The sequence below is a fragment of the Bufo bufo genome, chromosome 1 (genome assembly GCF_905171765.1).
Source record: "Bufo bufo chromosome 1, aBufBuf1.1, whole genome shotgun sequence".
Classification (NCBI taxonomy): Eukaryota; Metazoa; Chordata; class Amphibia; order Anura; family Bufonidae; genus Bufo; species Bufo bufo.
Genome location: NC_053389.1, coordinates 589,674,715 through 589,694,306, shown reverse-complemented (window position 1 = coordinate 589,694,306; position 19,592 = coordinate 589,674,715). Strand labels below are relative to the sequence as shown.

Below are 19,592 nucleotides of genomic sequence, written 5' to 3'. Positions count from 1 at the left end.
CAACACCTTTTAAATTGGCAGATTATTGGGAATAAGCATTTATGCAAAGGTCTTTCCCAATAATCTGACAGATCATTGATCCACGTAAAAGGATCCATAGGTTTAAAGGGGTTGTACAGCTTTTTTTTTTACTTTTTTTACTTTCATTCCCAGCTTGCTGTATCTGTTTTAAAAATCATACTCATCTGCTCTCTACCACTCCAACTCCCTGGGTCCCTGACAACCTTCAGCAGTCTTCCGCTTGGGGACATGTCACCAGTGAGGCTAGTCATTGACTGCAGTTGCACATGTGACCCAGTCCATTCTAAAGTTTAGAAAAACCTACAACAAAACACTGAGGCTATAAAGCTGTAATTAAAAAACTATTTTATTGAGAATATGTAAAAAAAATACCATATACACAAAGAGATGACAGATGTAAAAATACTGAGTGCGGTACATAAATGGGAGATGTATATCATGAGTATGACCGAAAAGAGGTAAGAGGAGGGAATATTAAGAGACCACAAAATGGGCATCTATACATGTAAAGCGCCAAGTGCTATGCTGGTAATATGCAAAACAAGCCCTATTATATACCAAAGGCAATATCCCCAACCTGCCTACAAATACAAAATGACATGCGATATACCAAGATTATGACATATCTATGTACGGACCAGTGCTAAGTGCGGTACACAGCTGGAAAATATATGTCGTAAATATGTCCAAAAAAGGAGGTATAGGAGGGGAATATTAAAGAATAGCCACTGAACAGGCGTCCATAGTTTATAAAGTGCCAAGTGCTGTGCTGAATGTACAAAACAAGCCCTGTTGCATACCAGAGGCAATATCCCAACCTACCTACAAACATAAAATATATCAAAATTGTGACATACCCATATAATGATGATATCTCCTCAGAGAGACCACGTTTTAGTGGAACACCTTCATCTGGGGGCACGGCTCTTCCTGTAGGAGGGCTCTATTTAAATTAAAGCCCTTCCAATGAGTTGCATTTGTAGGCAGGATGGGGATATTGCCTTTGGTATATAATAGGGCTTGTTTTGCATATTACCAGCATAGCACTTGGCACTTTACATGTATAGATGCCCATTTTGTGGTCTCTTAATATTCCCTCCTCTTACCTCTTTTCGGTTATACTCATGATATACATCTCCCATTTATGTACCGCACTCAGTATTTTTACGTCTGTGTATATGGTATTTTTTAATATATTCTCAATAAAATAGTTTTTTAATTACAGCTGTATAGCCTCAGTGTTTTGTTGTAGGTTTTTCTAGTAATTATTGCTGAGTTAGGCTACTTTCACACTTGCGTTGTTCTTTTCCGGCATAGAGTTCCGTCACAGGGGCTCTATACCGGAAAAGAACTGATCAGTTTTATCCCCATGCATTCTGAATGGAGAGTAATCCGTTCAGTTTGCATCAGGATGTCTTCAGTTCAGTCGGTTTGACTGATCAGGCAAAAGAGAAAACGGCAGCATGCTACAGTTTTCTCTCCGGCGAAAAAAAAACTGAAGACTTGCCTGAAATTTTTTCCCATAGGAATGAATTAGCGCCGGATCCGGCATTCAGAATACCGGAATGCCGGATCCGTCGTTCCGGCATGCGCATGCGCAGATTGGTAAAAATGTGAAAAAATGTACAAGACGGATCCGTCGGTCCGCATGACAAGCGGAGAGACGGATCCGTCCTTGCAATGCATTTGTGAGACGGATCCGCACCCGCATCCGTCTCATAAATGCTTTCAGTCAGCGGCAGATCGGCGGATCCGGCGGGCAGTTCCGACGACGGAACTGCCCGCCGGATCACACTGCCGCAAGTGTGAAAGTAGCCTTAGCTTTTGAGGGGTCCGCAGGTGACTTATTGCTCTCAACTGATTAATATTTTCTTTTGTTGTAACCTATTTTGGTTTAACCATTTGAAAGTTTACAGCAGGTCGACCAAAAGACTACTGAAGGGAGTGAGGGACCCCAAGGAGCTGTAGCAGTGGGGAACACGTGAGTATGATTTTTCAACAGGTACAGCAAGCTGGAATTGGAATTGCTCCTTGCCTTCACACAGCCATAACCTTTTTATTTTTCCGCTCACATAGCCGTCTGAGGGCCTGTTTTTGAGGAACAAATTGTACTTTCTAATGGCACCATTTCATATTGCATAGGATGTAGTGGGAAGCTCTAAAAAAAATTCCAAATGGGGTGTAATTGGAAAAAACTGACTTGTGCTCTTCATTATGTATGATTACAGCGATGCCACACATGTATAGTTTTTCTTGTGCTTTCATACTGGAAAAAAAAAACTTTATAAAAAATAAATTTTCTCTTTTCATCGACATATTCTGACCCCCATAACTTTTTTACAGTTATGTCTATGGAGACTATCTGTAGTTTTTAATAATACCATTATGGGGTGTGTATTACTTTTTAAACACTTTTAATTCTATTTTTTGGGGGAGGTAAAGTGATGAAAAAACTGTGAATCAGACAAATTTTTTTGTTACGCCATTCGCTGTATGGGATACTTTTTTATGCTTTAATAGTACGGGCATTTTTGCAAGCGGCAATGCCCATAATGTTTATTTTGTTTATTGTTTATTTTTATTTGGAGGAAAATTGAGGAAAGGGGGGTAATTTGAATTTTTATATTTTTTTCTACTTTTTTTTTTTTAGATCCTCAAGTGGAGCCCAACATGGAATCATCAGATTGCAATTTGTATAAAGTAATGGAATTTTCTCTGTTAACCTAAACAGAAATTGCTATATTACAATTTAGTGCTGCCACCCGTCTTCCCCGGTCTCTGCCCAGGGAAGGCGTTCCTCCCTGGGAAGCATGCGCTTCCAGGTTTTAAGCCTCTCATTTGATCATGACATCTGAGGAGTTAAATATCTGTGATCGGCATTACCACCGATAACAGACATTAGCCACAGGTGTCTGCTGTGTGAAACTGCAGTCACCCGGTTGCCAAGGCACTCGCTCTGCTCCAGAGTGGGCGCCATCATTAAAGATCCGACATCCACTGTGCATGTACGTCGGATGTCGGGAAGAGGTTAAGGGTCTTTCTGAGAATAAACAGACATCCTGAAGCTACCTCACATTTAAATATAAAACTTTGAAACTGGTCGCTACAGACAGTCATATGACCTGAAGTCAATAAGGATGTGATCATGATCTCAGAATCTCAAAATAGGGGTAGAAATTCCAAGGTAAGAATATTACATATGAGGAAATGCACTTTTAAACCAGGCACAATGCTTTGTAGGGCTTGTTCAGCTGAATATAATGATTTCACTTAGGTTCCTGGCTAAAAGAGCAGCTGGCAGAGGAAGCAGGAAAATCAAAGGTGAACAAAGTGGCTTGGGTCTGTCCTAAATGCACTTACCTGCTCATTTGCATATGGATTCAAAGTACTTTTCTCCTGAATAAAGGAACAGATTGCTACGTGAAAGGTTACATTCAGATGAGCTAGCCTTACAAGGCATTGTACCTGGTTTAATGGTGAATTTACTGGTGACAGGCTCATTTTGGTAAACACTTACTCTCAATTTCAGTTCACTGAGATGTCGGAGTCCACACAATGCTTGTACTGTTTCTGTTAAGGAACTGATACTGTTATTGGAGGCATCAAGGATGTTGAGGGTTAAAGAGGAAGCAAGAGGAAGAAGGCTGGTGATCTTATTGTGATGAACATATAATTCGTAGAGTTTAGGAAGATTTTGAATTCCATCAAGAGAATATAACTGTTAAGAGAACAAAAGCTACAGTAAATGTATGTAGCAGTACAGAAGTGATAAATGATAAATCAAACTCAAACTGCCTAAAGGTTTCATTGACTTTAGTCTGCCAAAACACTCAGTGATGCCAGTGAGAGATGCATACAAATCAATGGGGTTGGTTGTCCATTGTGGGAGACTTATGTTTTTGAAGGAATTAGGAAAAACAAAATTCATCTTGGTCTTTGTAGATCTAAAATGTTTTCAATAATCTATCATTTTAACCTGTTTTTGAACTTCAGCACAACCAGGGTTTTCCATTTTTTAACAGTGACACAACAGATTTGAGGTTCAACTATAAATGTGGAAAATGGAATTATCTCACCCACAACATCAAATGAAATACCGTTATGCAGCGCAATCATTGCACCGCATGTAGATTTTGCCTTCCTCTCATCCTTGAAACTCCATTGTCAACATCACCATGGTTTACAAAGCCATTAGAGAGCCCATATGTACAGCAATATGTACAGATATATCATAACTAGTTGACATTTAAAGGGAACCTGACACCACTAAAATGCTATCCTGTCTACTAGCATCATGGTATAGAAAGAGAGCTGAGTATTGTATATTGATATACAGTTTTGAGAGAAAAGAGTCAGTAGAGCTTGTAACGTATTGATTGAAATCTTTGCTCTTTCTATGCTTAGATGTCCAGTGAGCTGCCGGTCACTGACAAGAATACCCACCAGACTTTTAGGCCTCTTTCACACGAGTGTGATGGATTGGCTCCGGGTGCGTTCAGTAAAACTCGCAGCATTTTGCAAGCAAGTTCAGTCAGTTTTGTCTGCGATTGCGTTCAGTTTTTTTCTGCGCGGGTGCATTGCATTTTGATGCGTTTTTGTTTTTTTTTAAACATATTTTATTGAAATTTTCATAATATATCAGTCATTTCATAAATATACATTATATGACACTTGAGACATTACAAGTAAAAGTTATATGGCCTTTACATCATGTTATTTCAAACTCTTACAGTAAAAAATATATAATGCATATCCAGTATCCACATTGTTTTCCCTCCCACCTCCCTAACCCAACTTAGATGCTGATGTTGTCATAATAAAGAAAATTAGCTTTCTCATTTTATTCATAACTTACTCAAAGGTATTACCCGAGAAAATGAGGATGTTTGATAGAGGTGAATATTATCTATAGGATTATATAATTACAGAATTCTGCCTATTCATATCAGATTTCTCCCTTCTTCCTCCTGACAGAACGCCTGTATAAATGCCATCCATTTTGCATGATACGCTTTGGAGGAGGCATTTCTGCCATATTCCGTTTCCCATTTGTCTGCTAGTAGACATACTTGTATGGTCTATAACTTCCCCTATTTGCTTTGATGCGTTTTTTACGCGGAAGGTTTACAAACAACATCTGTTAGCAACCATCAGTGAAAAATGCATTGCATCCGCATTTGCTTGCGGATGCAATGAGTTTTTCACTGAAGCCCCATTTACTTCTATGGGGCCAGGGCTGCGTAAAAAAATCCGCAGAATATAGACCATGCTGCGTTTTTCACGTCATGTACACAGACCCATTGAAATGAATGGGTCAGGATTCAGTGCGGGTGCTATGCGTTCATGTCACGGATTTAAATAAAGATTTTTTTTTATAAATATATATATATATATATATATATATACACACTCACCTAAAGAATTATTAGGAACACCTGTTCTATTTCTCATTAATGCAATTATCTAGTCAACCAATCACATGGCAGTTGCATCAATGCATTTAGGGGGGTGGTCCCGGTCAAGACAATCTCCTGAACTCCAAACTGAATGTCAGAATGGGAAAGAAAGGTGATTTAAGCAATTTTGAGCGTGGCATGGTTGTTGGTGCCAGACGGGCCGGTCTGAGTATTTCACAATCTGCTCAATTACTGGGATTTTCACGCACAACCATTTCTAGGGTTTACAAAGAATGGTGTGAAAAGGGAAAAACATCCAGTATGCGGCAGTCCTGTGGGCAAAAATGCCTTGTGGATGCCAGAGGTCAGAGGAGAATGGGCCGACTGATTCAAGCTGATAGAAGAGCAACGTTGACTGAAATAACCACTCGTTACAACCGAGGTATGCAGCAAAGCATTTGTGAAGCCACAACAGGCACAACCTTGAGGCGGATGAGCTACAACAGCAGAAGACCCCACCGGGTACCACTCATCTCCACTACAAATAGGAAAAAGAGGCTACAATTTGCACGAGCTCACCAAAATTGGACTGTTCAAGACTCGAAAAATGTTGCCTGGTCTGATGAGTCTCGATTTCTGTTGAGACATTCAAATGGTAGAGTCCGAATTTGGCGTAAACATAATGAGAACATGTATCCATCCTCTGATGGCTACTTCCAGCAGGATAATGCACCATGTCACAAAGCTCGAATCATTTCAAATTGGTTTCTTGAACATGACAATGAGTTCACTGTACTAAAATGGCCCCCACAGTCACCAGATCTCAACCCAATAGAGCATCTTTGGGATGTGGTGAAACAGGAGCTTTGTGCCCTGGATGTGCAGCCCTCAAATCTCCATCAACTGCAAGATGCTATCCTATCAATATGGGCCAACATTTCTAAAGAATGCTATCAGCACCTTGTGGAATCAATGCCACGTAGAATTAAGGCAGTTCTGAAGGCAAAAGGGGGTCCAACACCATATTAGTATGGTGTTCCTAATAATTCTTTAGGTGAGTGTATATACACACAGTGGATATAAAAAGTCTACACACCCCTGTTAAAATGTCAGGTTTCTGTGATGTAAAAAAATGAGACAAAGATAAATCATTTCAGAACTTTTTCCACCTTTAATGTGACCTATAAACTGTAAAACTCAATTGAAAAAGAAACTGAAATCTTTTAGGTAGAGGGAAGAAAACAAAAAAAAATAAAAAATAATGTGGTTGCATAAGTGTGCACAACTTCTTATGGGGGGATGTAGCTGTGTTCAGAATTAAGCAATCTGTCACGAGGGTGTCAAGAGCCACGTCTTACTCCGTTGCGACTTCCTGACCCCGGGTATAACGGAGTCAGACGTGGCTCTTGACACCCTCGTGACACAATCACATTCAAAATCAGGTTAAATAGGAGTCAGCATACACCTGCCATCATTTAAAGTGCTGAAAATAAGTTAATAATACGGACTGGCACACTATATGTGTGGAAAAAATATACAATATATAACGTGATCACACTGTTTTAATATCATTAAAAATGAATAAAAATCACAATAAAATCACAATATAAGAACAAAAAAATTGCAAAGCCATATGGTGGATACATAGAAGTCTATAGTTTTGATAGAAAGACACTCAAAAATCAAATGAAAGTTCCTTGTAACAATGAAAGTTCTTGTTAATCAAAACTTGAGCCAGTCTTTATGTTGTTCTTCTAAAAAACGTAAGGTGCAATTGATTTAAATGGATAAATGCTACTTTGTTATATAATTGCAACTACCGTCTTGCAAAAAGGATCCTTGGTAGGGATAGGTGGTCCCTATTTTGTTACTGCTGAATGTCCGGACCCAATTACCTCAGATGGTTGCAGGTAAGATGTTGATTTGCACTATATAGAAGATGCATAGGTCTTACCTTCTCCTAGTTGGTTGCGGTATAATGTATCCAATGTTTCGGCATTACATACCCGATATTCAAGTCGCTGCTGTAGGTATTGTCCCAAACTGTTCAAACAGACGCCGGCATGTCACGTGGTCTGTAGCGGGATTCCAACTTGTGTCTCACAGCGAAGTATCGCGGGAACTGATGCCGTAGGTTTGGAGAGAAATTTTGTTATATTTGGAGCCCTCCAGTAGTTCGGATATCTTTATCAGACTTTTGTAATCATCTGTATAGAGACCTCTTTGTTAGTCCGGTGGGAGTTATCAGCTTTCACGCCAGACGCGTTTCGGGGACCTCTTACCCCTTCCTCAGTGGCAGCCTTTCTCCCATTTTTGGACTAACTATTTATAGACCGCCCAGATCAGCCCAAAAGATGGTAAGGATTTAGCAACATGGCTTCAGCTGTTTTATCTTGTATGCGGTTTATATGCGGTTTCATTGCGGTTTTTCCTCTTCCTATGCGTTTTTTTGTTATAATGTATCTCATGATTAATCTTAAATATCCAATGAAAAATAAATATTGCATCATATTGCTTTGGTTCAAAAACAGATCAAATATTACATTTAACTCTAAAATCCATTAAAATCCATGGGACATAATAAAATCCATAATGGAACACAGAAAAAAGAGAGCATAATTATAAATACACACAAATTGTTACTAGCTTTATAATATAATATATAATAGAGACCATAATATAATATATAGTAAAAACCGTAATAAAATGAAAGGGAAATGGTTGTAAATACACATACAGAGAAGTATTTAGCTCAAGATGGAATAATGTTCAAGGTGGAATAATGTTCATTGTATGATGACAAAGGGGGTACATGTCTGACTCCAAGGGAGAGTCTCAGTGCTGATAGCCAGACATGAGACTCTCCGTCGGATGACAGACATGTAACCCCATAATTTACAGGAAGCTGAAAATTTCTAGTTCAGCTTTTAGGCCCATTGGGATGAGGCTGCCGAAATCAAAATGAGTCTTGATTCGGCCCTAGACATCTTTTCTATGTGTTTGCCTCCTCGCCAATGTTTATCGATTTTTTTGCAGCGCCATGAAAGTCATGCCTTTTGAGTCTTTGTTATGGACTTCTTTAACCACCTCCGGACCGCCTAACGCAGGATCGCGTTCCGGAGGTGGCAGCCCTGCGCAGAGTCACGCATATATGCGTCATCTCGCGATGGCCGAGATTTCCTGTGAACGCGCGCACACAGGCGCGCGCGCTCACAGGAACGGAATGTAAGAGAGTTGATCTCCAGCCTGCCAGCGGCGATCGTTCGCTGGCAGGCTGGAGATGTGTTTTTTTTAACCCCTAACAGGTATATTAGACGCTGTTTTGATAACAGCGTCTAATATACCTGCTACCTGGTCCTCTGGTGGTCCCCTTTGTTTGGATCGACCACCAGAGGACACAGGTAGCTCAGTAAAGTAGCACCAAGCACCACTACACTACACTACACCCCCCCCCCCGTCACTTATTAACCCCTTATTAGCCCCTGATCACCCCTGATCACCCCATATAGACTCCCTGATCACCCCCCTGTCATTGATCAACCCCCTGTAAAGCTCCATTCAGACGTCCGCATGATTTTTACGGATCCACTGATAGATGGATCGGATCCGCAAAACGCATCCGGACGTCTGAATGAAGCCTTACAGGGGCGTGATCAATGACTGTGGTGATCACCCCATATAGACTCCCCGATCACCCCCCTGTCATTGATTACCCCCCTGTCATTGATTACCCCCCTGTAAAGCTCCATTCAGATGTCTGCATGATTTTTACGGATGCACTGATAGATGGATCGGATCCGCAAAACGCATCCGGACGTCTGAATGAAGCCTTACAAGGGCATGATCAATGACTGTGGTGATCACCCCATATAGACTCCCTGATCACCCCCCTGTAAAGCTCCATTCAGATGTCCGCATGATTTTTACGGATGCACTGATAGATGGATCCGATCCGCAAAACGCATCCGGACGTCTGAATGAAGCCTTACAGGGGCATGATCAATGACTGTGGTGATCACCCCATATAGACTCCCTGATCACCCCCCTGTAAAGCTCCATTCAGATGTCCGCATGATTTTTACGGATGCACTGATAGATGGATCCGATCCGCAAAACGCATCCGGACGTCTGAATGAAGCCTTACAGGGGCATGATCAATGACTGTGGTGATCACCCCATATAGACTCCCTGATCACCCCCCTGTAAAGCTCCATTCAGATGTCCGCATGATTTTTACGGATGCACTGATAGAAGGATCCGATCCGCAAAACGCATCCGGACGTCTGAATGAAGCCTTACAGGGGCATGATCAATGACTGTGGTGATCACCCCATATAGACTCCCTGATCACCCCCCTGTAAAGCTCCATTCAGATGTCCGCATGATTTTTACGGATGCACTGATAGATGGATCCGATCCGCAAAACGCATCCGGACGTCTGAATGAAGCCTTACAGGGGCATGATCAATGACTGTGGTGATCACCCCATATAGACTCCCTGATCACCCCCCTGTCATTGATCACCCCCCCTGTCATTGATCACCCCCCCTGTCATTGATCACCACCCCTGTCATTGATCACCCCCCTGTCATTGATCACCACCCCTGTCATTGATCACCCCCCTGTCATTGATCACCCTCTGTAAGGCTCCATTCAGACATTTTTTTGGCCCAAGTTAGCGGAATTTTTTTTTTTTTCTTACAAAGTCTCATATTCCACTAACTTGTGTCAAAAAATTTAATCTCACATGAACTCACCATACCCCTCACGGAATCCAAATGCGTAAAATTTTTTAGACATTTATATTCCAGACTTCTTCTCACGCTTTAGGGCCCCTAGAATGCCAGGGCAGTATAAATACCCCACATGTGACCCCATTTCGGAAAGAAGACACCCCCAGGTATTCCGTGAGGGGCATATTGAGTCCATGAAAGATTGAAATTTTTGTCCCAAGTTAGCGGAACGGGAGACTTTGTGAGAAAAAAATTAAAAATATCAATTTCCGCTAACTTGTGCCAAAAAAAAATAATTTCTATGAACTCGCCATGCCCCTCATTGAATACCTTGGGGTGTCTTATTTCCAAAATGGGGTCACATGTGGGGTATTTATACTGCCCTGGCATTCTAGGGGCCCCAAAGCGTGAGAAGAAGTCTGGTATCCAAATGTCTAAAAATGCCCTCCTAAAAGGAATTTGGGCCCCTTTGCACATCTAGGCTGCAAAAAAGTTTCACACATCTGGTATCGCCGTACTCAGGAGAAGTTGGGGAATGTGTTTTGGGGTGTCATTTTACATATACCCATGCTGGGTGAGAGAAATATCTTGGTCAAATGCCAACTTTGTATAAAAAAATGGGAAAAGTTGTCTTTTGCCAAGATATTTCTCTCACCCAGCATGGGTATATGTAAAATGACACCCCAAAACACATTCCCCAACTTCTCCCGAGTACGGAGATACCAGATGTGTGACACTTTTTTGCAGCCTAGGTGGGCAAAGGGGCCCATATTCCAAAGAGCACCTTTAGGATTTCACAGGTCATTTACCTACTTACCACACATTAGGGCCCCTGGAAAATGCCAGGGCAGTATAACTACCCCACAAGTGACCCCATTTTGGAAAGAAGACACCCCAAGGTATTCCGTGAGGGGCATGGCGAGTTCCTAGAATTTTTTATTTTTTGTCACAAGTTAGTGGAAAATGATGATTTTTTTATTTTTATTTTTTTCATACAAAGTCTCATATTCCACTAACTTGTGACAAAAAATAAAAACTTCCATGAACTCACTATGCCCATCAGCGAATACCTTGGGGTCTCTTCTTTCCAAAATGGGGTCACTTGTGGGGTAGTTATACTGCCCTGGCATTCTAGGGGCCCAAATGTGTGGTAAGGAGTTTGAAATCAAATTCTGTAAAAAATGACCTGTGAAATCCGAAAGGTGCTCTTTGGAATATGGGCCCCTTTGCCCACCTAGGCTGCAAAAAAGTGTCACACATCTGGTATCGCCGTACTCAGGAGAAGTTGGGGAATGTGTTTTGGGGTGTCATTTTACATATACCCATGCTGGGTGAGAGAAATATCTTGGCAAAAGACAACTTTTCCCATTTTTTTATACAAAGTTGGCATTTGACCAAGATATTTATCTCACCCAGCATGGGTATATGTAAAATGACACCCCTAAACACATTCCCCACCTTCTCCTGAGTACGGCAATACCAGATGTGTGACACTTTTTTGCAGCCTAGGTGGGCAAAGGGGCCCATATTCCAAAGAGCACCTTTCGGATTTCACAGGTCATTTTTTACAGAATTTGATTTCAAACTCCTTACCACACATTTGGGCCCCTAGAATGCCAGGGCAGTATAACTACCCCACAAGTGACCCCATTTTGGAAAGAAGAGACCCCAAGGTATTCGCTGATGGGCATAGTGAGTTCATGGAAGTTTTTATTTTTTGTCACAAGTTAGTGGAATATGAGACTTTGTATGAAAAAAAATAAAATAAAAAAAATCATCATTTTCCACTAACTTGTGACAAAAAATAAAAAATTCTAGGAACTTGCCATGCCCCTCACGGAATACCTTGGGGTGTCTTCTTTCCAAAATGGGGTCACTTGTGGGGTAGTTATACTGCCCTGGCATTCTAGGGGCCCAAATGTGTGGTAAGGAGTTTGAAATCAAATTCTGTAAAAAATGACGAGTGAAATCCGAAAGGTGCTCTTTGGAATATGGGCCCCTTTGCCCACCTAGGCTGCAAAAAAGTGTCACACATCTGGTATCTCCGTACTCAGGAGAAGGTGGGGAATGTGTTTTGGGGTGTCTTTTTACATATACCCATGCTGGGTGAGAGAAATATCTTGGCAAAAGACAACTTTTCCCATTTTTTTTATACAAAGTTGGCATTTGACCAAGATATTTATCTCACCCAGCATGGGTATATGTAAAAAGACACCGCAAAACACATTCCCCACCTTCCCCTGAGTACGGAGATACCAGATGTGTGACACTTTTTTGCAGCCTAGGTGGGCAAAGGGGCCCATATTCCAAAGAGCACCTTTCGGATTTCACAGGTCATTTTTTACAGAATTTGATTTCAAACTCCTTACCACACATTTGGGCCCCTAGAATGCCAGGGCAGTATAACTACCCCACAAGTGACCCCATTTTGGAAAGAAGAGACCCCAAGGTATTTCGTGATGGGCATAGTGAGTTCATAGAAGTTTTTATTTTTTGTCACAAGTTAGTGGAATATGAGACTTTGTAAGAAAAAAAAAAAAAATCATCATTTTCCGCTAACTTGTGACAAAAAATAAAAAGTTCTATGAACTCACTATGCCCATCAGCGAATACCTTAGGGTGTGTACTTTCCGAAATGGGGTCATTTGTGGGGTGTTTGTACTGTCTGGCCATTGTAGAACCTCAGGAAACATGACAGGTGCTCAGAAAGTCAGAGCTGTTTCAAAAAGCGGAAATTCACATTTTTGTACCATAGTTTGTAAACGCTATAACTTTTACCCAAACCATTTTTTTTTTACCCAAACATTTTTTTTTTATCAAAGACATGTAGAACTATAAATTTAGAGCAAAATTTCTATATGGATCTCGTTTTTTTTGCAAAATTTTACAACTGAAAGTGAAAAATGTCATTTTTTTGCAAAAAAAATCGTTAAATTTCGATTAATAACAAAAAAAGTAAAAATGTCAGCAGCAATGAAATACCACCAAATGAAAGCTCTATTAGTGAGAAGAAAAGGAGGTAAAATTCATTTGGGTGGTAAGTTGTATGACCGAGCAATAAACGGTGAAAGTAGTGTAGGTCAGAAGTGTAAAAAGTGGCCTGGTCTTTCAGGGTGTTTAAGCACTGGGGGCTGAAGTGGTTAAAGTGCCTTGATAATGAATGTTTCATATATCCATTTTTGATGTTTCGCAGATGTTCAGTTATTCTTATTTTAAGAGATCGTTTCGTCCTGACAATATACTGCTTTTGGCAGGGACATTGGATTAGATAAATTACACTGGAGGTATTACAATTTAGGAAGCTTTTTATATTCATGGAGAAGGTATTTTGGGATGAGGTTATTTCGGTAGTCCTTTTTGGAAAATTTGTTATTTTGCAGCCTTGGCACTTTCCACACCTATAGAACCCCTTTAAACTCATCCAATTGTTAGTGGAAGAAGGATTTTTTCGTTTGTGTTTAATAGAAGGTGTAATTTTAAGTCCTAAATTTTGTGCTCTTGTGTACGTGATTTGAGGTTTTATGGGTAATAATGGACCTATTGTTCTGTACCATCTTTTTTTATATTATTTTTGTTATTTTTTGTACATTCCTCCGATTTTTTTTATGAAAAAAGATTCTCTAGGTATATCATTTACTTTCAAAAGTGCTTTTTCTAAAACATGTGTAGGATATTTTTTCTTCATAAATGTATCTTTTAATAATTGAGCTTCCTCTTGATATTGTAAATCCTCAGTGCAGTTTCTCTTTATACGACGAAATTGTCCAAATGGTACATTCATTAACCAATGTGGTAAATGACAACTTGAATAGAGTATATATCCATTTTTAGCTGTTGTTTTTTGAAAAGTTCGACATACATATCCATTTCCCTTTTTAATAATATTTAAATCTAAAAATTCTGTCTCCATTTTATTTATACTAGCTGTAAAAGTTAAGTTGTATATATTATTATTTAATTCAGAAATGAACGACTGCAAAGTAGCTTCATTACCCCTCCAGATCAGGATTACATCATCGATGTTTCTCCGCCAGAGCACAAGATTGCCCCCTCTTTTGGGATCAATAAATAAATGTTCCCAATGTGCCAGAAATAGATTTGCATAACTGGGGGAAAACCTGGTGCCCATGGCGGTCCCTGTAATCTGGAGGTAGTAGTTCTTCTCAAAAAAGAAATAGTTGTGTTCCAATATGTGTCTAACCCCTTCTGTTATAAATTCCAATTGTTCTTGTTTAAAATTCTCTTTTTCTAATTGGATTTTGAGAGCATTGATACCTTGATCGTGATTGATCACTGTATACAATGATTGTATGTTCAACATTGCCAAGATCTAATCATCATCTACCGTCAGTTCCTCTAGAGTTTCTATAACTTCCGTGGTAACTTTTAAGTATGACTGTGTTTTCTTAACTAGGGGTTGTAACCATGAATCAATATATTTTGAGAGATTTGCAGTTAAGGATCCGATGCCAGATATTATGGGACGACCTGGCGGGCTCACCAGGTCCTTATGCACCTTAGGTAGGCAATATAGGACCGGATTGCCTACCTAAGGTGCATAAGGACCAATTGGATGAGTTTAAAGGGGTTCTATAGGTGTGGAAAGTGCCAAGGCTGCAAAATAACAAAATTTCCAAAAAGGACTACCAAAATAACCTCATCCCAAAATACCTTCTCCATGAATATAAAAATCTTCCTAAATTGTAATACCTCCAGTGTAATTTATCTAATCCAATGTCCCTGCCAAAAGCAGTATATTGGCAGGACGAAACGATCTCTTAAAATAAGAATAAGTGAACATCTGCGAAACATCAAAAATGGATATATGAAACATTCATTATCAAGGCACTTTATTTATTTTTCATTGGATATTTAAGATTAATCATGAGACACATTATAACAAAAAAACGCATAGGAAGAGGAAAAAACGCAATGAAACCGCATAAAAACCGCATACAGATAAAACAGCTGAAGCCATGTTGCTAAATCCTTACCATCTTTTGGGCTGATCTGGGCGGTCTATAAATAGTTAGTCCAAAAATGGGAGAAAGGCTGCCACTGAGGAAGGGGTAAGAGGTCCCCGAAACGCGTCTGGCGTGAAAGCTGATAACTCCCACCGGACTAACAAAGAGGTCTCTATACAGATGATTACAAAAGTCTGATAAAGATATCCGAACTACTGGAGCGCTCCAAATATAACAAAATTTCTCTCCAAACCTACGGCATCAGTTCCCGCGATACTTCGCTGTGAGACACAAGTTGGAATCCCGCTACAGACCACGTGACATGCCCGCGTCTGTTTGAACAGTTTGGGACAATACCTACAGCAGCGACTTGAATATCAGGTATGTAATGCCGAAACATTGGATACATTATACCGCAACCAACTAGGAGAAGGTAAGACCTATGCATCTTCTATATAGTGCAAATTAACATCTTACCTGCAACCATCTGCGGTAATTGGGTCCGGACATTCTGCAGTAACAAAATAGGGACCACCTATCCCTACCAAGGATCCTTTTTGCAAGACGGTAGTTGCAATTATATAACAAAGTAGCATTTATCCATTTAAATCAATTGCACCTTACGTTTTTTAGAAGAACAACATAAAGACTGGCTCAAGTTTTGATTAACAAGAACTTTCATTGTTACAAGGAACTTTCATTTGATTTTTGAGTGTCTTTCTATCAAAACTATAGACTTCTATATATCCACCATATGGCTTTGCAATTTTTTTGTTCTTATACTGTGATTTTATTGTGATTTTTAATAATTTTTAGCGATATTAAAACAGTGTGATCACATTATATATTGTATTTTTTCCACACATATAGAGTGTCAGTCCGTATTATTAACTTATTTTTAATATTTTTCTCTGTAAGGGTGATACAGCCATTTGGACTAGAGCACCTGTTCCCTGATCACATAGGAGTGAGCTATTTCTATTACCCCTGTCTATCATTTAAAGTGCCTCTGATTAACCCCAAATAAAGTTCAGCTGCTCTAGTTGGTCTTTCCTGACTTAGTCGCATCCCACAGCAAAAGCCATGGTCCACAGAGAGCTTCCAAAGCATCAGAGGGATCTCATTGTTAAAAGGTATCAGTCAGGAGAAGGGTACAAAAGAATTTCCAAGGCATTAGATATACCATGGAACACAGTGAAGACAGTCATCATCAAGTGGAGAAAATATGGCAGAACAGTGACATTACCAAGAACTGGACGTCCCTCCAAAATTGATCAAAAGACGAGAAGAAAACTGGTCTGGGAGGCTACCAAGAGGCCTACAGCAACATTAAAGGAGCTGCAGGAATATCTGGCAAGTACTGGCTGTGTGGTACATGTGACAACAATCTCTCGTATTCTTCATATGTCTGTGCTATGGGGTAGAGTAACAAGACGAAAGCCCTTTCTTACGAAGAAAAACATCCAAGCCAGGCTACATTTTGCAAAAACACATCTGAAGTCTCCCAAAAGCATGTGGGAAATAGTGTTATGGTCTGATGAAACCAAGGTTGAACTTTTTGGCCATAATTCCAAAAGATATGTTTGGTGCAAAAACAACACTGCACATCACCACAAGAACATCATACCCACAGTGAAGCATGGTGGTGGCAGCATCATGCTTTGGGGCTGATTTTCTTCAGCTGGAACTGGGGCCTTAGTTAAGCTAGAGGGAATTATGAACAGTTCCAAATACCAGTCAATATTGGCACAAAACCTTCAGGCTTCTGCTAGAAAGTGTCACGACCGCTATCCCAGCAGCAGTCGTGTCGCACCAGACGGGGGGGAAGGGGGACCCTTATCTACGGATGGGAAATAGAATGGCCACCCCTGACTAACCCTAAGCTGGCACCTGTCTGCCCTGATACCCTAGACGGGGTGTGAACCCGTGCGGCGAGCAGGATGTCTAAACCCTCACTCATCCTAACAAGACTAGACTGGGGAAAGGCCGATGGGAGCACTAGTCACCATCACTCACGTCTAGGAGAACAACAGGGGAAGACAGCAACAAACAAACAAACTATCTACAGCAGAGATAGACTTATCCAGTCACGAGCAGAGAAGGCGATCCCAAACACGACAGTCCACGCCGGGCAAGAGCTCCACAGCAACACCGTCAAACGATCTCCTTCAAAGGTCAGAATAGCACTGGAAGTAAGGACTATATCTGGCAATGACTGCAAGTGAAACTGAAACTAATATAGTAGCTGGGAGTGGCAGACAGGACTCACCTGAGAAGGATGCCTACAAACTCCCAGTCAGGACAAAAAGGTTCAAGGCAAAACCCGGATGACATACCCTGAACCACGGAGCAAACTCACAAGCTATCGCGAGTAGCAAGTCGCTGCGACCTTCTCCTCCCAGACCTGTCTGGATCAGTCACAGTCGTGACAGAAAGCTGAACATGAAGAGGAACTTCATCTTTCAGCATGACAACAACCCAAAGCATACATCCAAATCAACAAAGGAATGGCTACACCAGGAGAAGATTAAAGTTTTGGAATGGCCCAGCCAAAGCCCAGACCTGAATCAGATTGAAAATCTGTGGGGTGATCTGAAGAGGGCTGTGCACAGGAGATGCCCTCGCAATCTGACAGATTTGGAGTGTTTTTGCAAAGGAGAGTGGGCAAATCTTGACAAGTCAAAATGTGCCATGCTGATAGACTCCTAGCCAAAAAGACTGAGTGCTGTAATAAAATCAAAAGGTGCTTCAACAAAGTATTAGTTAAGGGTGTGCACACTTATGCAACCATATTATTTTATTTTTATATTTTTTCTTCCCTCTACCTATAAGATTTCAGTTTGTTTTTCAATTGAGTGGTACAGTTTATAGGTCACATTAAAAGGTGGAAAAAGTTCTGAAATGATTTATCTTTGTCTCATCTGCTTTGTATCAATCTGCTCAGCTCCTGCTCTATAACAGGCTACAGTCAGATCAAACATGTTTAACATGACAGGTTCCCTTCAAAAGTACAGCATACTTTATCTTTACATCACTGTCCAAAAGTGAAAAATATTTGCTTTTCAAAAGTACAGTTTTCCTACAATTGTAAACTTCATGCGATTTAGGCCTCTTTCACACTTGCGTTGTCCGGATCCGGCGTGTACTCCACTTGCCGGAATTACACGCCAGATCCGGAAAAACGCAAGTGTACTGAAAGCATTTGAAGACGGAACCGTCTTCCAAATGCGTTCAGTGTTACTATGGCACCCAGGACGCTATTAAAGTCCTGGTTGCCATAGTAGGAGCGGGGAGCGGGGGAGCAGTATACTTACAGTCCGTGCGGCTCCCGGGGAGCTCCAGAGTGACGTCAGAGCGCCCCATGCGCATGGATGACGTGATCCATGTGATCACATGATCCATGCGCTTGGGGCGCCCTGACGTCACTCTGAAGCGCCCCGGGAGCCGCACAGACGGTAAGTATACTGCTCCCCTGCTCCCCACTACACTTTACCATGGCTGCCAGGACTTTAGCGTCCCGGCAGCCATGGTAAACACTCTGAAAAAGCTAAATGTCGGCTCCGGCAATGCGCCGAAACGACGTTTAGCTTAAGGCCGGATCCGGATCAATGCCTTTCAATGGGCATTAATTCCGGATCCGGCCTTGCGGCAAGTGTTCCGGATTTTTGGCCGGAGCAAAAAGCGCAGCATGCTGCGGTATTTTCTCCGGCCAAAAAACGTTCCGTTCCGGAACTGAAGACATCCTGATGCATCCTGAACGGATTTCTCTCCATTCAGAATGCATTAGGATAATCCTGATCAGGATTCTTCCGGCATAGAGCCCCGACGACGGAACTCTATGCCGGAAGACAAGAACGCAAGTGTGAAAGAGCCCTTAGGGATAATAACTTTAATCTCAGTATCTGCCCTAACTTGCCAGTTCAATAAATACACTTTCAAAATATTTCTCATACTTTTGGAATGAATGAAGTCTCTCCTTCTGTACAGGGACATTAAAGCCGATGATTATGCAGTACTATACCAAACACATGAACTAAAGGTAAGCAAAATACACTTTAGTCTACAGTTGAAAATCTACAGTCGTTTTAGCCAACCGATGACAGACCATTATCTTTTGAAAAGAAGTCGGTCATGTTTAATTTTTTCGCCCGATAGTCGGACGAAAGATCTTTCCTTGAAAGAAAGATTGTTCGTGAACAAAGTCCCACAAAGATAAAAACCTTGAAAATCTTTTTTTTCTTTTCATCACCATATTCTGACCCCTATAACTGTTTTGTAGTTATGTGTTCGGAGCTGTGTGATGGCTCAGCTTTTGCGGGGTGATCTGTACTTTTCATTGATACTATTTTGGGGTATGTATGACTTTTCTAGCAAGATTCTGGGGAGCTGATACACACACTGGGTTGTTGCACTCCCAGATGCCGTGGTCACATTTGATCATGGCATCTGAGGGGTTAAATGTCTGCGATCGGCATTAC

The 19,592-nt window shown here is 41.0% G+C and overlaps 1 protein-coding gene across 1 annotated transcript in view; it reads right to left on the bottom strand.

Annotated features, from left to right (window-relative positions):
• The window catches only part of LOC120986020 (protein phosphatase 1 regulatory inhibitor subunit PPP1R7 homolog), a 133,758-nt gene that overhangs the window by 50,276 nt on the left and 63,890 nt on the right, over positions 1–19,592 (bottom strand). The window contains exon 6 of the mRNA XM_040414299.1: positions 3,539–3,739. Coding sequence (XP_040270233.1) covers positions 3,539–3,739 — 201 coding nt within the window. The remainder of the gene's footprint in view (positions 1–3,538; positions 3,740–19,592) is intronic.